This window comes from Macrosteles quadrilineatus, unplaced genomic scaffold (genome assembly GCF_028750875.1).
Source record: "Macrosteles quadrilineatus isolate MER2022 unplaced genomic scaffold, UCM_ALF_1.0 Scaffold_19__1_contigs__length_3004403, whole genome shotgun sequence".
Lineage (NCBI taxonomy): Eukaryota > Metazoa > Arthropoda > Insecta > Hemiptera > Cicadellidae > Macrosteles > Macrosteles quadrilineatus.
The window spans coordinates 1,712,781-1,734,499 of record NW_026542612.1 but is presented as its reverse complement, the minus strand read 5'-3'; the positions used below and the strand labels follow the sequence as shown (position 1 = coordinate 1,734,499).

The 21,719-nt window shown below is 33.3% G+C and overlaps 2 protein-coding genes across 5 annotated transcripts in view; one reads left to right on the top strand and one right to left on the bottom strand.

The window, feature by feature from the left end:
- The window catches only part of LOC129005281 (beta-1,4-galactosyltransferase 7-like), a 113,444-nt gene that overhangs the window by 67,151 nt on the left and 24,574 nt on the right, over positions 1-21,719 (bottom strand). For 2 of the 4 annotated variants that reach the window (XR_008491812.1, XR_008491811.1), the window contains exons 5-6: positions 18,285-18,395; positions 12,882-13,116 (exon numbers count right to left, since the gene is read on the bottom strand). Coding sequence is in view for 2 of the 4 variants with exons in the window: in XM_054434123.1 (XP_054290098.1) it covers positions 12,945-13,116; positions 18,285-18,395 (283 nt within the window). In the remaining 2 variants the exon portion in view is untranslated. Of the gene's footprint in view, positions 1-12,126; positions 13,117-18,284; positions 18,396-21,719 lie in introns of those variants that run through there. The other 2 variants (XM_054434123.1, XM_054434124.1) reach the window with 1 other exon arrangement.
- On the top strand, positions 7,749-9,218 carry LOC129005314 (uncharacterized). Its single transcript, XM_054434170.1, has 2 exons — positions 7,749-7,822; positions 8,246-9,218. The coding sequence occupies exons 1-2, from the start codon at positions 7,749-7,751 to the stop codon at positions 9,216-9,218; spliced, it is 1,047 nt and encodes a 348-aa protein (XP_054290145.1).

The following is a 21,719-nucleotide window of genomic DNA, read 5'->3' as shown; positions in this document are numbered from 1 at the left end:
CCCAAGACGAAAATTACCCGAGCAGGGTACTGCCAAACAAGACGTGTTTTGCCAGTTCCCAAGGGTCGGCTGCTAAAGTCGTGCCGTGCCAAAAATTCATTTGATTTCTAATCGTCGTGACATTGTTATATACCTGCTAAAGGGTTTGTTTATGTAATAAAATGAAAGTTCAGAATGTGATCTTTCGAATGGTATATATATTATTCTCATCTGAGTTGATTATAAGTGTTTTTTTTGCCGTTAAAATAATTTCGGCCCATACCATCACCAGACGACGGTGGCCATTCTAAGCATCAACGTCAAACCATCACCAGACGACGGTTGGCCACTGCTAGGGTTAACCGAAAAAACCATCATCCTGACTGGCCTCGATCCCAAGGAGACAAGTACTGTATTTGTAAAAAAACTTGTTAACACACTCAAAACTCACCATTTTGCACATAAAATTGCAAAAAACTTCGGGGGGAGGACCCCGGTCCCCCCTTTTACTGTGGGGCGCGGCCCAGTACTATTCGCCAAGGGCGCCATATACTCTAGCTACGTCTCTGTTCTAAAGTTGGTAACCCACACCATGATTGTGCTACTTGACAAAATCCACGTCACCCTAATGAAAAGAATTAGGTCTGTTACTAGTTACTAGTGTACATGTTGCTCAAAATCGAGCAATTGCAAAGAAGTACAGAAGTTATTTATAAACAAATGACTTGTTTAAAAACTAATAACAGTCATAATTTCCGATGATAAAAGAGTCGACTAAAAGATTATTAACTACACAGTAATGGAAATACTCACAATTTACATAACAGTCCTATTCCAGTTTAAAGGGTTAATTTTTAACTATCAAACTGCCCATGGACGAGAAAAGGTAAGCTTACCATTTAAGTCAACGTAAAAAGGCTGTCACCTTTTATAATGTACCGTACCTAAGTTATTTAGCCAATTTGTAGACAATAAGGTGTAGGCTACTTTAAACTCTACAGAACAGTGTTAGGCAAACACTGGCAGAATTCTGAAATGGTGTTATTTATCATAGGCATACTCATATGCCAAATCCTTATAGTCCAGCAGCCAAATGAGGATTTTGTCCCTAACCTGGTTTTGTTCTATTAAGTTTTTTTAATTGTTGTTTTGAGTTATATAGGGTATGTAGACCATAAAACCACCGGGTACTTTTTTGGTACCCTTGGGCAATAGCCGCCATCTTGGAAAATGGCGGAAAACGTAATTTACAGTGTAAGCTTTTACTTAAAACTATGTTATGAAAATACCATGCTACCTACAACAGTGCAAACACTTTTAAAATACTCACAGTGAAATTCTATGCAGGAAAATATCATATTTTAACCATATATTGTGTATTTTAAAGCCAGTATCTCTTTTTAAAGTTAATTATTTAGATAAAAAATATGTTCTATCCCTACTTTTTCAACTTTGTGCTAAAATGTCTGATAAAAGGCCATGATACGTGTTACAAAAGTTGTAGATCTTAAAATTATGCATCCAATGTACCTATAGGGATCTTTGTTGGATCAATGATAACGTCACAACAATGTGTAAAAAATAATTTATTTATTTTTTCTATGACAAAGAGGGGTATCTAATAAATGAAAATAATTTATATAATTCTTCTTAAGAGTATTCTGTAGTTCTTTTCTACTGTTTTTTGGCATCAAAATGCTCAATAAACCAACGGCTTTCATTTACGCTAATTATAATTCAAATCATAGGATGTAGCTAGTTATGGACCCCCCCAAAAAGAATAATTTTAATTATAAAAAAAGTCTCATCAAAGCCCTTTAGTGATTATTATGTTATGTTTCATGTATTTATATGAAAACAGTCGGTAACGTACTTTCTTTCATGAAAATATTAATTATTGGGTTTCAAAAAATTTTAGGTATAGATCATCAATCAATAAACCAATAATTTTCCTTGAAATTTGTTGATTTGTAAATTGGGAATTGTCCGGCAACCAAACAGGGAATTTTCCTTGAACCCTGTTTTTTTCTATTACTTTTTTTTACTGATGATATTTTATTTTGGTAGTATATAGATGCAGAAAATAGCGGTTACTTACAAAGTACCTTTGGGCAACTTCTAGAATTTGAGATAATAATTGTCCATATTATTAAATAAATCGATTAATTTAAAACATGGTAATTAAGCTATACACTATGCTTTTTTAGTTCGAATATAGTGAAATTTAGTATGAAACATCGTTATAATGTTACTCATAAATTTACCAGATATTAGCCATATGAAAGCTGTTTCAAACTGGCGGCGGAAAACGTGGTTTTAATCTTTAAGAATTGCATTTTTTGCCTAATTAAAAAAAACTTGTTATACGACCTTGTTTTAGTGTAACCTATAAGCGAACAAAATATAAATTTTGCCAATTTAAACCTGAGCTTCTATAAGTTACTAGCAAGACACATTCTTTACATCATTATTATGGAATGTAATAATAATACTCGATTTTGAAGTTTACTTGAATTCCCGTAGCACTTGTGGCTATGCTTGTTAGTATTTGCGTTACATTGAAAAAAGACAATAAGTTAACAAAATTAATAAAATCGATTTCAACATAGTTGAGTTTTATTATTTTGTATTATAATATAAATATTTTATTCATGTAAAATTTTAACTTACATAATAGGCCTACATGTAGAAATAACTTTTAAATAACGTTTCAGTAACCTTAGTGACTATTAGCGATTTCTCTATAGGGAAGTAGCTATTACTGTAGGTCTCATGGTAAGACCTAGGCCCGGGACCGATTTACATCATTTTGCTGCCCCAGAGGCCAAAACACTCTTTCGCTCAAATATATATGTATATATATATAAAATTTAAAAAAATAGTTAATTTAAAATCCCATGTTATTCTTATAGAGAAAATTGTAAAATGTTTTAGTTGGCTTGTTTTTGGATATACTTATTTATTCTATACTAAGCTATTAATATTTTAATAAAAAATACACTTTATTAGTTTACCTTTAGCAGCAAACCTAGGTACTCGTTAAACATAAATGTGAATTTAATAGATTAATTGAAAATCAATCCAGGCAAATGGAAATTTGCTTATTCGTCAGGTTTCTGCAGCGGGGGTATTAACTCATTTTTCTACATTGTCGTAGTCTTCACTGACGTCTTGAGTTTATATTTTTCTATTTAAACAGGTATTATATCCACAATGACAAAATACTGTGCAAGGTAAGCCTGAGCTCACGCAACTACACATTTTTCAATTCTGTTCACTGGTGTATATCAAACGCAACAAAAAAAAAAACTTGATAGGAATAAACCAGGTTAGGTTCATATTTCAGTTTACCCACAGCTTACTCAGGTTTTCTTCACCAAAATGAATAACACAGCTTATTTAGATCTTGAGATATAGATCTTTAATAAAAGACAGTCCTTAAAAATTGAAAACCTAATGTTAGTTAGAGGTCTACAACTCATCTTAAGCTCTACATATTTAAATGAAAATTGTCTCAAATGAAAGTTCTAAGTTGACCTAGTGTTTTTAGACCAGAACGAATGACATAGTACACATAGCAGCTGAGAAATATGTCTTTAAATACAGAAGAAAGTTAAGAAAAAACAACTTTTATTCTACGTTTAAGCTTATAACTCGCCCCAAACCCGTCAGATTGCAATAAATAATAGCTGAAAAGAACCGCATCAACTCACTGAGTATTCCCATACCACAACATACAATATCACGTAAAAATAACTTGAGACACAATCATTAACTAAAGATAAATTGTAAAAAAAGAAACCAAATTTTTATTGTTTGGGGTCCCCAACTCATGTTCAACTCAGCCGATTTTAATAGTCAATGGCTTGGATTAAAGCCAGTAACTCACTGAGTATTCATAGTATATAACATTTCATATAACATAATTATAACCTGAGATAATATCTTTAATTAAAGACAAATCTTGGAAAAACTAAAATGTTATTTGGTTAAAGTACTATAAATCCCCTTAAACTCGATAGATTTAAATGACCAATGCCTCAAATGAAAGCCAGTAGTTTGCTGAGTATTTTATTATAGAAAAAAGATAACATCGCATAATCAGTACTCGAGGTAACAATCTTTTTTCAAAGAAAACTATACAACCATTAAAATCTTTGTTGGTTGAAGTCTTGTAATTCACCTCCGACTTGTTCGATTTCAGTGATCTACATGTCAAATGGATGCCAATTGTTTACTGAGTGTTTTTATTGCAATACATACAACATCTAATAATAATAATTCAATGGGTTGGTCAAAATTTAAACTTTTCTTTTTGAAAAAATATTGTTTCTTTGGAGTGAAGATGAATAGATCGGCCTTAAAGTCCTTAAATATAAACAGTTAATAGTTCAGATTAAATTTAGTAATTTTACAAACATTTCAATAGTAAAAAAAGCCAAAGAGAAGTGGCGGATGGCCTCAGGAAAGATGTTACAATTTTATTGAACGTATAAAATGTCCTTATTTTTCATTGAAAATCAATAAAAAAATTATTTTCTAACGCTTTGTTTTGGCGTTACCCTTGATCCAACAAAACATCCCATAGATGTATTCGATGCTAAATTTAAAGCTCTACAAACTTTATAATATATATTATAGTCATATTTTGAGTAATTAAGGAGCAAAATTGAAATAAAAATAAATATGTCATTACTTTTTTATAAATTATAAACTTTGAAAAGTAATACTGACCTTAAAACAAATTATATATATTTAATATATGGTATTTCTGAGTAGGGAATTTAACCATAAACAATTTAAAATAACATGCATTGTTCCATCTTAAATAGTTTTTTAATTACATTGGTTTAAGTAAAAGCTTACACTGTTATTTACGTTTCCCACCATTTTCCAAGATGGCGGCTGTTGCCCAAGGGTACCAAAAAAGTACCCGGTGGTTTTAGGGCCTACTTACCCTAGATATCACATATCAACAATAAAAAAAACTTAATAGGACAAAACCAGGTTCGGGTCAATTCTGCCGGACTATTAAAATAAAAATTCAATATAATAACTTATATCATTAAACACAAACAAACATCCAAAACTATACACATTTTTAATACAACATAAATAATTTACACATAATATTAAAACGAAACAGTGTTTTTTTATTTCACGATTCTGAATCAACCACTCGACGGATTTTCATGATTTTTGTGTTGAAAGAAAGATAATTTTGAGAACTAGGGAATATCGAAGCCACAATTTTAGTTTAGGGTCCCAGTTTTTTAGAAATTAAGTTTTAATTTTTAAAAAGTCCAGCAGCCGACGCTAAGATTCTAAACCAGCTTTTGGAATAAAATAATTTGCTTAACATAACAGCTGTAAACATTCAGCTTTTGTGTCACTAATTCAGCATTTGGATAAAAATGTAAAGACATACTTAGGGTTGACTTATTTATACTATGTGTAATGCTAATCATTGATACGTTCAATTCTTCTGTAAGAGGATGACAGATTAATTAAATATACATAGTAAAATACTAGGATGTTCAAATTATTTTTTAAAACAATCTTTGTAATCTTCGATTTGTTTTAGAGCAATATAATTTGTTTGAACTACAGCTGGTTAAATATAAACTATGGAACTGAGGTTATTTTATTTACTCTTATTTTGTCATTGATTATGGGAAATAAGTAAGATTAGTAGAGATAATTAGACCACAGTTTAAAATAGTTTAGACCAAAATTAATTAAACCACAGTACAAATCGAGGCTCTGTACACGAGTTTTAATAAAAAGGATAAATGCAAATTATTTTACTGCTCCACTTTTCAAGGAAAGGTTAGAAAAATAACAATGTTTACATGTTTTAATTCTTCATGGTAGGTTTTTGTTTACAATTAATGTTTAACTTCTTGATCAGCATTGTACGTGTTATTAAATTTACGGAAAGTAAATAAAAGTATAAGTATAAGCGTAAATATATGTTTTAAGTGTTATAAGACGTTTCTTTTATTTACTTTCCGTAATTAATGTTTGTCTGCTTTAACTTTGTTTGGATTAGGCCCGGAAATATTTATGTCATAAAAAGAAGATCAAGAATAATCAGGAATCACGATTTTAAATTACCACCACAACCTCAGCCGGGTTTTATACAAAGATAAATAGATGGATGACATAGATTGAACACAATGTCAACCTTGACCTAGGATACTGCAATTAGACGAACCATCCTTTTACGAAATCGTGTTCAGTTGTGGTTATTTATTTATTTCATACGGAAACACCATTATACAATAATATACATTGGCAGATTGCACTGTTTTGCACTGTTTGTGTTTGGGGGTGCCTAGCGCAATGGTAAATTTATTCAATGAGGGTGGGTAATTATCAAGGATGGAACTGATAACGGGATGGATAATAAACATTGACAATAACGCCATTAGCTTTACTAGCGTGTTTACTTTTTATATTCCTGCTACATTTGGCCAGTTCTTTTTTTCAAATGAATGTTATTTGAACCAAACAGCTGTTTCAAAACAAACTGTTATTGTCTTTACTTTTCTTTGTTTACACTTATTTATTTAACAATTAATGCAGTGAAATTGATATAAAGGATAGGTGTGATGATTAGTTTTGATGTTGGGACACCAAAGTTAAATTATGTGTACTGTGAATTTTATTGGATGTTTTCGTTTTATTTTAGGTCGTTTCTATTCAGACCTACTGGAAATTGTGTATAATAGTTGTATTGTGCTGATAATAATTATGGAAGAGGCAGGTATGCTATGGAAGGTGGTATCGTTGACTAGGTCTATATACACTTCTCAATTTTTTTTTTTTTTTTTTTTACGCCAGTGGCATTTCACGAGAGTTACGAGAGATAAATGTTCACTGGATGTGCCGGGGATTGAACCCGTCCCTCCCGCACCGAAGTCCGAGACGCTAACCACTAGGCTAGCAACACAACCCAATTGACTATTACTCTCTCTACTGTATGCTACTTATAATCAGTGTGCGTCTGTGCGAATTGGCTCCAAACCTCACTTCAACGCTTTTCACATCATAAAAATTGCAGAATTGCTGTTTTATTGTAAAATTATCAGATTTAAAATGCATATCGTACAGGCCTATGATGGAATAAAAACATATTTGGTCACACAACATTTGTTTACAAGATGATTTTTCACATTAAAACTGCAAGAAACTTTGTCTTTATATGTGTAAACTAGCTGATCTGAATTGAAACGGTTTCAACTGACTACTGAATTCCCGTAGGAGGGGCTAACACCTCGTAAAGTTTAAGATTAAATAAACCTAACAAATAGTTGTTTATATTTTTGGATCATCTGTCTGAAATTGTGAAATAGGCATTTGACAGTTCTGGTTGTTTACATTTAAATGTCAAAGCAAATGTAAACATTGTGAATTTTATCATGCTTCCATGGAGACCAATAGTTATTAATATTTAATTTCTGACAACAGCTGGAGTTTCAAAACAATATTTGTTTCCCATGTTAATCTTATGGAGAAATACGAAACTTTAAAGGGCCCCTCACACCTAAAAATAAAGTTTCCTGCACAACTTCACGTTACGCTCTTTCCAATGACACCAAAAACATGACAATCGGTTCAGTAGTTTCGGAGGAGTAATTGTCACAAAAATCCTGCTTGCCTATTAAATAAGTATAGATTTAGGGTTTTAATTTAAAACCTCCTTTTTAAATTTGACTCAATAACAAACGCACGTTACTCAGGTGACCACTGTTCTATGAGCGATAATGGCATCGTGTAGGCTTTCCAACGAACCTAACCCCACGACTCTCAGACGACCTGTCGCTGTTCAGCGTGATCAGTGCGCTGCATAAAATATATCAGTTTTTTGGCCTCACCCTGTATAATACAAAGTAACGGAAGTGATATTTTGTCTGCAATAATGAAACTGAAAGACAAACATAACAAGAAAAGCATGGGATGTCAGACCATACCAGCCATCTACAGAACTGTTAAACATCTACAGAAGTCAATTGCGTAATGAACTGTTACCGCAATACACAGAGTTATGAAACTACATTCCAGTCGGGAATTACCTTTTAGCAGTCAAATAAAAAGACAATATTTGATAGTAGAAATATACAGCCGTGCATACCAGTAGCTCAAGTGAACAGAATAATACAGCAGTGCATGTCAATGGTTCAAGTGAACAGAATAATACAGCAGTGCATATCAATGGTTCAAGTACACAGAATAATACAGCAGTGCATGTCAATGGTTCAAGTGAACAGAATAATACAGCAGTGCATGTCAATGGTTCAAGTACACAGAATAATACAGCAGTGCATGTCAACGGTTCAAGTGAACAGAATAATACAGCAGTGCATGTCAACGGTTCAAGTGAACAGAATAATACAGCAGTGCATGTCAACGGTTCAAGTGAACAGAATAATACAGCAGTGCATGTCAACGGTTCAACTGAACAGAATAATACAGCAGTGCATGTCAACGGTTCAAGTGAACAGAATAATACAGCAGTGCATGCCAGTAGCTCAACTGAACAGAATAATACAGTAGTGCATGTCAACGGTTCAACTGAACAGAATAATACAGCAGTGCATGCCAGTAGCTCAACTGAACAGAATAATACAGTAGTGCATGTCAACGGTTCAAGTGAACAGAATAATACAGCAGTGCATGCCAGTAGCTCAACTGAACAGAATAATACAGCAGTGCATGTCAATGGTTCAAGTGAACAGAATAATACAGCAGTGCATGTCAATGGTTCAAGTACACAGAATAATACAGCAGTGCATATCAATGGTTCAAGTACACAGAATAATACAGCAGTGCATGTCAACGGTTCAACTGAACAGAATAATACAGCAGTGCATGTCAACGGTTCAAGTGAACAGAATAATACAGCAGTGCATGTCAACGGTTCAAGTGAACAGAATAATACAGCAGTGCATGTCAACGGTTCAACTGAACAGAATAATACAGCAGTGCATGTCAACGGTTCAAGTACACAGAATAATACAGCAGTGCATGCCAGTAGCTCAACTGAACAGAATAATACAGTAGTGCATGTCAACGGTTCAACTGAACAGAATAATACAGCAGTGCATGTCAATGGTTCAAGTGAACAGAATAATACAGCAGTGCATGCCAGTAGCTCAAGTGATAGAATAATACAGCAGTGCATGTCAACGGTTCAACTGAACAGAATTCGAAATCCTAAAATTAGGAATAGCTAAATGTTAGAATGGAATGGAATATGGAACAAAATATTAGAGGATCAATTGCCTAATAATAGTATATGTGTGGTATAAGGAGCATGTGCATGAACAGAGAAATCAAGATAATGTTATACAAACATTTTTAATAATAACATTAACATCACAGGATATGAAAAAAATAATATACAATTTTTTTAAGGAGGTTAGCGGCCTCTTTAACCTTGCATTTGTCTGCCCACACAAACCTCAGGCCCGTGCATGGAACGATATCCAGCAAAACGTGATCATACGGTACAAATGTACTGATAAAAAGTAGTGGCAGGAACCAGGATCGAGCCCAAGCCATAGTTACCATTGGCTTTAAGTCCATAGTACTATCGATTAAGCTACCGACTCACAATACAAGTAGGTAGTTAAAATACCTTCTACTGCCGAGTAATTCATACTAGTCCTATCTAGCCTACCAGTTACGACTATCAGAAGGAGATTTCTTCGGGCCATAAGTGTAACTTTTCATTTACAACAGCACGTAAGTATAGTAGAACAAAGTAGGTATAAAGTAAAAGAGAGATGTGCAGAGACGTATATGGGACACCGAAATGGTCTTTTTACTTGGCGAAATATTTGTGATTACATGATTTGGCGGAGTTTGTGTATGTATTTTCGGGTGATACTGTTTGAAAAGTGACATTTTGTGGCCTGAAGAAGACTCCTTTTGATGGTCGTAATTGGTGGTCTAGAATCTATATAGAACTATAAGAATCACTCGTTAGTAAAATGTATACGTAAAAGGTATAAGGTATTTTTGTTACATTTACTATCAGTGATTCAGGGGCTAACAACATAAAAAAATATAAGTAACAGCACAACTTGATAAACTACTTACTACATCACAAGGTCTGCTTTTAAAAACTTAAAATAAAAATTACAGAAACTGGGGGATATATTATCTACTTACTAATTTTCTGGAACAATAATTTGATAACTGTTCAAAAATCAACCCTTTTTCATAAGTTATAAATAAATAAAGCAGCCTATACAGATATATTCACAATCACAAAAATGATAATAGGATATTTACTCAAATAAAATCACTATACAGTATGTACTTAGTAACAGAAGAAACAATTCACAGTACTTACAAAAACTAAACTCTTTATAAAAAAATCATTACACATGAAAAATAGTGTTACAACAATCCTATATCTGTACGAACATTATAAACTTATTATTCACATGTTTGGGTGAGAATTAAATATTGACTATATAGTCAACTCTAAATAATCTGACAGTTACAGCATTGGCTTTTAGATACTGAGGTAGATATTCATCTACAGTACATCAAGCACATGCAGAAGTTACAGATGCGTTTGGAAAACCTAAGCAAACATTTGATACGTACAGCAGTGTGATTTATTCCAATAAACATGATATTTGAACAAAAAGTTTTGAAATGCAATGAAGTGCAACTATTTTATCAAAAACAATGTTACATTGATGTTAAAAGAAAGTTTGTTGTGTACACAATAATTTTTGGTGTGATAATTAAATCGGCAACTTACAAATTAAGTGGTGATAACTCTAACCACTTAACTACTCAGCGTAATAACTATCAAAATTGTAAACATAATATCAGATTAAAGAAATCAAAGTGTTTTAGGTTTCTTTTACAAAAGACAGTGAGTTTTTTCCTTGACACTTTGACAACAATGTCAAACTATTGAGAGCTAACTGCTGTATCAACCAAGTATTGCAATAGTTGGAGTCTTCAACATTTATCACGGTTTTACAACTAGTGCAGGCATTATAAGTACTACAGTAAAAGACGAATGCCGATTTAGGGGTTTAACTTCTTCACTACCTTCTACTACCAGTACATCTAATTTGAAAAGTAAATTTGAAAAACTAAAGCTAACCTAAAGCTGCAAACTTGACAAAAAGAGCACACCAAGGAAAAGGATCTGTACACTCTTGAATTGGAAGACTGATAAAACAAAATATGGAAAATCATGGTGTGCAACTTTCTTTTGTTACAGCGAACGAATATTTAGAGTATTATTATCATATTTTAAGACACTTTCATTACACTGAACAACAGAGATTACAGTATTTTATGCTGGGGCATGGGTAAAAATATATGTGATGTGGAGAGAAAAAATTATATTGGAAGACTGATCAAACAAAATATGGAAAATCATGACCCACCCTCTTGTCGGGAATTTTTTGATTTTGAGTTATATACTTGAATTCCTTATTGAATTCCGAATCACTTGGTGCAAGTCCACTGCATCTAAGATTTTCTTTGTTAAAGTAAAGTTATAAAACTTTGAAATTTTGCTATGCAAAAAGGGTCATTAAAAAACCATTTAAAAATTTCAAATATGCATAAAAACAGTTTTTTTTAAGAAACAATTTTGGTAACAAAAGAAAGCTTACAATGTCCTCTTTGGAGGCAGTACCAATTTTTGTCTTAACTCACGGTAGTTTTAATTTAAATAATTGTTTTATCGAAGCATGTCGTAAAGATCATATTTCAGAAAAAGAGACCTCTTGTCGGTCCTAAGTTATTTCTCCATTACATAATAAAAGGTACCTCTTGTCGGGATTGCAAAAATTGTGAGATAATTTGTTTCCCTTAAACTGAACTTTGTTATAGCACACTAAATTTCCACTAGAATGCAGGACAATTCATTTTTTGGACTAAAGTCTGTTAATAAAGTGAACATTAGAAATGGGACCTCTTGTTGTTACGGCGAAATAACATTGAGCGACAAGAGGTACCTTTTCTCAGACCGTGCAGAGGCTGACAAAATGATTTATTCTTTTACATCTTCGATTCAATATTTTAACCGATAATGTCCTGTTCTGAGTTAAATGAGGTATAACAATCGATAAAAAACCCAATTTCGATATTTTCCACCTTAATTACTTATATCGGATGTACTGAAAATGTTGCATAGCCGACCAACAAGAGGTCCCTTTACGCTTTCCACATCACATATTTTAAAATTCTTTTAGGTTTGACATACTTATTGTCATTACAAAAAGTACAGGAGATTTATCTTTGTCAAGCTGTTCACAGTTATGAAAGCTTTGGAATTGTTAGCAAACAGTAATAGATTACAACTACAAGAAGCCACATGCAATATTATAAAGTGTCATAAAATGTCACAAAAGTATACTAAAAAAATCATCATCATTCAAAAGTTCATCATAAGTTGTTTATAATCAACATCAGCTCCAAACTTATTGTTGTTATCGTGGTCCCCTACATGAGTCTTATCTTTCAACGTACATTAAAAGTATTTTCATAGGCTACAAATTTAGCTAAACTATGAAGCCCAGAAACTCTTATAGTTCAACCCAATTATACAGGAAGGCCTAGTTTCATCTTAAAAAAGTAATTCATTAATAAAATTAAAATGTATTGTAATCTGTCTTACCTCCTAATGACTATTGGTATAACCGTATGTAGATGTATATTAATGAATATTTTTTCTAAAGTCTGATTTTTTTCACAGATACAACACACAGAGTATGAGTATATAAATGTTGAAATTAAAGTTGCTCTCAGGTAATTAACAAACATTTTTTGGCACAAATGCTTAGTTTACTTCAGTTAATTGCTCAGTACTGCCACTTAACAACAAGATAAAAACACATTTAACATAATTAAAATACCTGGTTACACAGGGCGTTTTCAACAAATCTAACACCTCTGGGTGTTTAGTGTTTCCCCTTGGATCATCTGGCTGGTTCTTTCTTTACAGTTTTCACCTTTGCTAGGTTGGCAGTGCTAGATTTTTTCTCCTCGCTACACAAGCACCATGGAGTCACGGTTCTGTTACACCGTAGGGCCACATTGACCACTGTGACTGCAGCATTGTCAATCATCAATGTGCGGCGTGCTTGTATGCTGAAACATTGGTATTGTTACGTAACATATTAATTAGCTTTATTAATTCGTAAATCAAAGGACTTTTTCAACTGAAAATAAATTATAGGAATTATATTATAAGCATAATTATGTTAAGGTCATGTGAGGTAAGTAAGTGGATGCCCCAAATCAGGAAATCACATAGTACAACTCAGGCCACAGATTAAATAAAGGTATCAGCAATCTGACACATACTTTCTCCCATTAGCTTGTCAACAACCTTTATCATTGGTAAGCGATGAGAGTAACTCACTATGATATTTAATAGGTAAAAGCACAAAAGTTGCATTAACTTTTGAACCGTAGTTTTTACAGGAATAGGGGGCTGCACTACATTGTTTAGAATTAAAAGGACCATAACAGACAAATTTCAATCAGAATAGTTTTTTTTAAATCATTTTTTTTGTTTTTTTCATGGGTTTTTATGGGAAAATAAAAATATAATAGGTTACAGAAGAGAATCGAAAATCCGAACGTCAAAATTCCGAGGGTTCTAAAATATTGAATTAGCACAGAGACAACAGATGTTTTACAATTTCGCGGGCCAAACAGTCAGCGCCTGGCAGGGAAATGAGTGAACGCGCCGAGCCAGTCTGTGTTTTGTTTGTTTCCAATGTATAAACTCTGTATGCCTAATTATGTGTCTATTAGGCATTTCTAGGCTATGTTTGAAAATCCGAACAAATCGTTAATCTGAACTACACCTATAATTGGTTTGGATTTTTGACTCTCTACTGTACAATAACTTTTGAACCTAAATTTTTACGGGAATGGGATTTGTACAGTTTTGTTCAGAATTTAAAGGACAATAACATACTAAGCTAATTTTCAACAAAAGCGGTTTTTTTTTTAATTCTGATTTTTTAATATTGTATGGTTTTTTTATGGGAAAAAAACATAATTTACAATAACTTTTGAGTCGTAACTTTTATGGAAATGGGATTAATACCATTTTGTTCAGAATTACTCTAAAATGTTGACGAAAACATTAACAATACTTTCTCCATATGGAGAAGGTAAAAATACTTGTAGGTGCTACAAAATATCAAATTTCCTGAGCTTATTCTTTGGAATGTTTGTATATGTGTTTTTTTATTTTTTTATATTAATTTTGTGTTTTTGAGAATTTTTTTAAAAATTATGTTTAGGTTGTACACTTCCCCTTGATCTGCCCCCCCCCTTAATGTAGCATTGCACTGTATATTTCTTAATGTTGGGGCAAGTGGATTGTAGAGGGAAAAATTAGCTTACTTTTGATTTTTATTTATCAACAAAATATCTCAAACGGTTCAGGAGTTGTGAACTTTTTTGTTAACTTCTACAAGGGAAAAGGGGAAAACCAGTTTTATTAGAAATTTTAGAGTAAAAAAAAAACCTTATGATTCCACTATTTCATTGAATTACCAATTACTAAGTCTCAAAGAGCAGAAAATGAGCTTAAGTTTTGTATTTTAATATAATTAAAATAGCAAACTATACGGTAACGACAGTTAGGAGTTTTTTTTAAACCTCCGCTCGGTGAAGTAACTTAAAACCACAATATTTTAAATTGTAATTGACGTAGGCCCTGAATGTTCCTATATTAACCCTAGAGTGGTGTCTTGATTTTTATCACAGGTTTGGTTTCTTTGATCTGTGAGACCGTTTTCAAATTTTTTTGATATTTTTTGTATATAGCTTTAACCAAATAAATTACAGTCTAACCTTGATATAACAAATTCCTTGATATAATGAATTTTTTTAAATCCACTAGAACTCTCCATGACACACAATGGATATTTTACATCTACATAACAAACAAACCATATCAACAACCTTGATTTAACAAATTTTTGACGATCCTGACATTCCAGTGTGAATCGTACATAATTTTGTATACAAAAATTCACAATCCAGTGGCCAACCATCATGAAATTTATCATTACATTGTCAGAACCTCTAAATAGTGAATTTAACCTCTACTTAACGAATTGTCTACATCTTTCCCTCGATATAACAACCCCCCCCCACATTATTGTTTTTTGAAAAATCACAGTTTCTTGATGAAAATGAAATGGAAAGGTGACGTCAACGCTTGCGCTAACATTCATCTGATCTTTTTTACACATCTGTCTGCTGTGCGCTATGTCCCAACCCAACAGATTTTTTGATTTCATTCACTGAGAACTGATTTCTTCGTAATGCTTAGTAAATTGGGATTGGGTGATAAGTAACTATGGCGACTTTTTGAATTTTTTGATGAAGAGAAACCTAAGAAAGAACAGAAGAGCAATGAGAAGGAATAGCAACATCGTTACCTTTATTCCTTTTACGAGTGTTTTTATTATCTTTTAATGATTATACACTTTTATGATGATGTTTTATTGTTTTCAATACAATTTGTTTCAACTAAGGCAACACCAATGTTATAGTTGATTATTATTATTGACATTTCTCTGTTGTGATGAAGTAGTACACTACTAGCCCTATGGCCTATCACGAGCAGTAGCTTACAAAACTCTCTACTGTTTTGTTTTGTTCTTTACGTGATTGTGATTTATTGCTATACAGTCATGATTGCGCAATATTAATGACTAGTGGCCTGTAGGTGCCATAGCCTCTAATTTAGACACAATTGTGCATATGAAGGCAACTCCCCATTTCACGGTAGTAAGTCAGAAATATATCTATGAATTTGTCCCGGAATTTCAAAACAGTAAGACCCATTTCCTGGAATCTCTTTTTGTGTAGTGAAAAGCGACGCAAAAGCCATTGCACTGTTGTATTGCCTTATGTTTTTTTATGAAGTTAGAATCATGTAAAAAATTTTTTTTAGTTTGTCATTTAATTGTGGTTGTGGCATGTTAATGAGTCCATTGTGGCAGTGGTGTAGATAGATTCTTGTCAATGGGGGATACCGGGGGTCCCCCCCCCGGAAAATTTGAAAAAAATAACTTCTCTAAACACTATTTTTAAGCGTTTAGGAAGTTAAATCTGGTGTTAATACTTAAAAAAATTGTATCCAATTTTGTACTTATGAAATTTAACTTTTTGCTTTAATTGCAGGTGGACTAGTTTTTTAGCAGTGTTCTGTGATCTGTCCAAGGCGTTCGATTGTGTGAACCATGATGTATTAAGTAATAAACTTAAATATTATAACTTCTCTGATCTGGCACTGTCTTGGATACAATCTTATTTAAAAAAAACAGGCAACAGAGAACTGTCATTAAGAAAAATGGCAAACATTTCATTTCAAAATGGCAAACCATCAATTGTGGTGTACCCCAAGGATCAATTTTAGGTCCCTTGTTATTTTTAATATTCATCAATGATGTTCCTAACAATGTATCATCAAACCTAATATTATATGCTGATGACACTACAGCAATAGTAAAAGCAAATGATGTACATACTCTTAGATTAGAGCTTGATCGTTCCATTGTAGACTTAACTAACTGGTTTGCGGCAAATGGTTTAAAACTTAATAATTCTAAAACACATATTATGCAATTCCAAACACTACAGAATAAGCAAAACATAATTTTTGAATTACCATATGAAAACGATATTTTAGCTTTTGTCGAACAAACAAAATTTTTAGGCTTAAATATTGATAAAAATTTGACATGGAAACATCACATTGAAATATTAGCTAAAAAATTACATTCAGCTTGTTTCCAGATGTATGTTTTAAGAAACATAATAGATTCTAAAACAAAGGTCATAGTTTATTATGCCATATTTTTTTCCATTATGCAATATGGTATTGAGTTATGGGGCTCAACATCATATCCTTACAACGTTTAAATTAAAATACTTTTGATTATTTTTGTTTGTCTTTGTTGCTGAAGTACAACTATGGAGTAAAGTGTGTGATAAACAGTAAATGTGGTCCATTCATAGATGCATTCAAAATTCAAAAGTGGTACGTGATATGCTTTTTTACCATGTATGGCAAAAACTCCAAGAACTAGGTTTTGGTCTTATTTTTAAATTGAAGACTTAAAAAAATTTTAAGAATAGGCCTTTAAATTTTATGGTAGCTGTAGAGGTGACTATAAATACGAGCAAATTTTATATCAAATTTAAATTGATTGATACCTTGGAATTAAATTTATAAATACAAAGATTTTAATTTATGGAAATTTAGCAATAATTATTTTAATCAAAATTATCAAAAACTTTTAATCATTTAAAACCACATTAGGCCCCTTTTATGAACCTGCGGCATGCAGCAAACATATATGCTAACTAATTGTTGCCGTGAGAGCACCCCATGGTCCTCGTTTTATTTCTGACTGGGGGCCTCAAATCAACATCTAGCCGAGGGCCTCCAATGGAGCCAGACCGGGCCTGCTTACCCATTATAGGTTCAAGGGGGGGGATATATCCAACTGATCCCCCCTCCCCCCCATATCAACACCACTGCATTGTGGCAACATGCGTTGAAATGGCCATTTGTGCCCTCGTCTGCAAAGTTAAATACGCCACAATACATGCAAGTGCTGTTAAGAGGACGTAGATTGTCAGAAACAACACTCAACTCATTTTCCAGCGTTCTTCTGAAGGCAGGTTGTAAACCAGCTTGTGGATTTCTTTCATAGTTAGGCCTTATGATGTTCTCTTTCAGCATTTCTTGTGTCAGTTGAATTCCTCGATACTCTTCCACGTCTTGCAGGTCTTCCCCTACCCTGTCTAGTTACTTCACTCATTATAAAAACGGAAAACAAAAAGTTTGCGCAACTGAAAATCTATGATGTCACCACAATCGTAATCATGATGTTGCAGCAATCTTGTCAAGGGATGATGACAATTTCACTTGATCACAAGAGATTTTCAAGGTTTTTTCAGCAATCGTGCAGGAGTTAATTGTGGTGTTACCAATTACCTTAAAAAAGTGAGAAAAATTAAACCTAGAGTGTGTCTTTACGACACATTCATTATACGCAAAAAATTGATTTGAAAAATGGTTAGCTGAAGTTTTTTCCTATAAGTTTGGCTAGACAACAAAATCTTATCTAGAGGATTCCACACCTCTAGTTTGTTCTACAAAAATAGCAATAAAAAACAAATTTCATAGTTCTTACTGTTAAATGAAAAATAAAAGAGGCAGAACTAAAAGTAAGGAACAACTTATGGATCCTAAAATATATGGAAGTTGTGCATACCTGTAGGATACGTCACGCAGCCCTGTCTGTCTGTCTCGCCGTCGGGTCACCTCACGCTGATTGAAACATTTGGTCATGTCACGCTTACGAACCACACGGTCATGCATGTGTCTGGAAACATACAAAACTACTCAATAACTGGTTAATTTGTTAATTCAATACCCTGAGGCGTGACCTATATTGGAAGCGGAGTTTATACTGATCAACCAACCTGACCAGACCAGACCCGACTCTTCAGACCAGAAGCCGGGTGGACGCTCCTACACTGCAGTCAGTCCACGGTATTTACTCACACACTCCATAGTCACAAGCACACAGCAAGCAGAGTTGATAGCCAAGCATTTTTGTTGTTATTAAACTTTTTTTTGTCATACTGCAGCAAAAACAGTAGTTTTAGCAAATTTCCCATTTAGGGAATAAGCTATTACCGTAGTACTCATGGTAAGACCTGGACCCGGGACCGATTTCATTTTTCATTTTGAGGTCCCTAGAGGCCAAAAAGACCATCCGTTCAAATTCATATATATATATATATATTGTGACGCAAAATTCTAGGGGAGGAATAAACTAGTATTCACCTAAGTCAGGCTAGGCCTACCCCTAGAACCGGCCACACTCAAATTTCTTCCCCGGAGTGCTCAGAAGGAGCCGAGAAAAATCCAGGGGTCGATACGAAGTTGTCACGGCTTTGACTGATCAATATATTAAAATTTAATTGAAGGCTCAGAGCTCTAGAAGCACTCAGGAAATCCTGCAGACGCTCAGTGGGAGCTATGTCATCCTCACCTTCGTGAACGTGTTTTGTTAAATTTTGCCTAACTTTTAGAATGACTCTGTAGGGCCGACGAGTATTCAATCTTAAGCCAATGTGATATAAATACTCACATTAAACTGTAAACTATCTGGCTATGGACGTTGGTAAATAATATAATATCGAATAAAAGGTAAAAACAATTCCTACAGAGTCGTCTGGGCCTAATTCATATAATTGGACAGAGAATTTATCGTGATATGATTGAAAACGATGTTAATATTAATATTCGTGGCTGATTGTTCAAACCAGCCTACTCCCAAGACTAGGTTCTCTCGCCCGCCACAGACGGGGTTTAGAACTCAGACGGGTGTTAAAACGGTGAATTAATTAGGATAAAAGTACGTAATAATCATTCGTAGAAATCGCAATTTTGAAACTAATTGATTTAAATCTAAACTGATGGTTTGGCTTGCTGACCACCCTTTTTACAGTTTAGATGAATTTTTTGCAGAATACAATTGTAATGGTAAAATTGTTATCTAGTTCTTACTTAGTCCCTAGTCAACTGTTACCTAGTCTTTCAAACACTTGTTTAAGTAGGTACCTCACTTTTGTTTCATATATATAGTTCTGTGTTTTTCAAATGATTTTAGCTTTATTTTCTTGTTGTCTTTGTTATATTTAAGTTTAGTGAAGATTCCATGTTATAGACCATGTTATACTATCTAGAATCTATGGCCCTTTTTTTTGTTAACGAGGTCTATTGTAACATATGTTATTTAATGACCAATAAAGATTTATGATTTATAACCAAACGAAAATCACCGCTAGTTACTGGCGGGTCAAGACTCAAGTCGGCGGAAAATAAGTTATTAAAATTTAGTTATTTAAAATCGAATTTTGGAACGAAAATAGTCGTAAAACGAAAATGCGCGTGGGAAACGAAAATAAAATAAAACGTAAAAAAGGCCTAACTAGTATATCTAACCTTCAGTAAACGAATTGTCGATTGTCGTGCAAGCGTAGATGTAACGACGAAGTTACTTTGAAGACGGCGTACGAACGAATAAACCTGTCCTGGAGTAAAATCCTTCGTTCCTGCCCGCTTGAGGCTTACGCGCTCAAGCGGCGAACTCAAGTACTACTAGACAACAGCTGATCGCAAATTCACTTGTTGAGCTCTTGAGCTAGTCTAGTTCTCGTCTGTCGTCTGTCAACAAATAAACACCAGTTTGGGGTTATGTCGTCGTCGGCATTAAATACCTGTAAAATCGACCGGTTTAACTTTATTATGTGAAACTAAGTGCTATTATGAATAAATATGTGGTTGTGGATGTGTTTGTGTACTTCACTGTGAATAAAAATAGGCCTACGTTCTTTGGCCCGTAGCCCAAGCTATGGCCAACACATAGACCTAGGAGTAGGCTATTGTGGTTAAACATCGGGTAAGTTCTGGTGTTCATTTATTCGTTGTACGTTTTTACCCCCCTTAAAATTTGGTATTATGTGTCCGTTAGCGCGATAACTCGAGCAAAAATGATCCGATTTTTATGAAATTTGGTATATACATGTAAACCTACGTTTATTCGAACGAGTTCGCGATCCAGCTTAATCGGACCATGGGAACGGGGGTTTATGGGGTTTTTATGGGGTAAAAATGGGTTTTTCCCATTCTTGACCCTAAAAACAAAAAATTTTGCAATTTCTTTCTAAACCGTTTTGTAGAGCTTAAAAAAATAAATAATTTAGTATATTGAAGCGCTGTTGTATGTCTAACGGTCACGGAGAAAATTTAAAGATAGTGTAATTTAAAATTCCCATGTTATTCTTATGGAGAAAATGAAAATTGTTGTAGTTTACTTGTTTATGGATATATATTGATAAAATGTAGCAAATTTATTTATTTCATTCTATACTATTGACGTATGGTCAAAAAACACTTTTTATTTACCTTCCCCATAGCAGCAAACCTAAGCACTCGTTAAATCTAATTTAATTTAAATAAGGGAATAAATATGTGTTATTTATGGAAATATTTTAGTAAAAATGTAATCAGACAAGTTGGAATTAGCTTAGTCTGCAGGTTTGCTGCAGCGGGGGTATTTAATGCATGCGTTGTGGGTCTAAAGTAGCATTTTTACTATCTAGGGAATAAATAAATCTGCTGTTGTATTCGTAATTATTTATCGATTGATTTATTAGGTAAGGTTTTAGCCTAGTGTTGTCGATCGCTTGACATATCGAGGGTATAATGTATTGTAACACAATCGTAATAGATGAAATGATTGAATCACTTACTAAACAGCTCCTTATTTGCATTAGCAGAATTGAAATCAAGCTGGAAGTAGTTTTGAGTGGTTATCTTTACATAACAATTATTTCGTTTTCTGGCTTAGTTTGTTAATTAATCATGCAATATGACAAAAAATATAGTTCACCACACGGGCAAAGAGTATCTTTTTTACCCTCGCTCATTTTCCGGACCTCAGGTCAAAAAGAGTCACTTTAGGCTCTAGCAATGAAATATACTATTGTTGATTATGTTTGTTTGTAATTTTGCATTTTTAGGCAACTTTAACCTAGTTTTTGTAAATGTTGTTTAGTTTTTTGTTATTGTTTTCGGTTTGAAAAATGGATGAGGAACTTTTTTATTTAATGTTATTGGACAGCAATTTAGGTTG

Coding starts and splice junctions, on each gene's coding strand:
- LOC129005314 (XM_054434170.1), top strand. CDS start 7,749: ATGGCATCGTGTAGGCTTTCCAACGAACCTAACCCCACGACTCTCAGA. Junction 7,823..8,245: donor GTCGCTGTTCAGCGTGATCA/GTGCGCTGCATA, acceptor CAATGGTTCAAG/TGAACAGAATAATACAGCAG.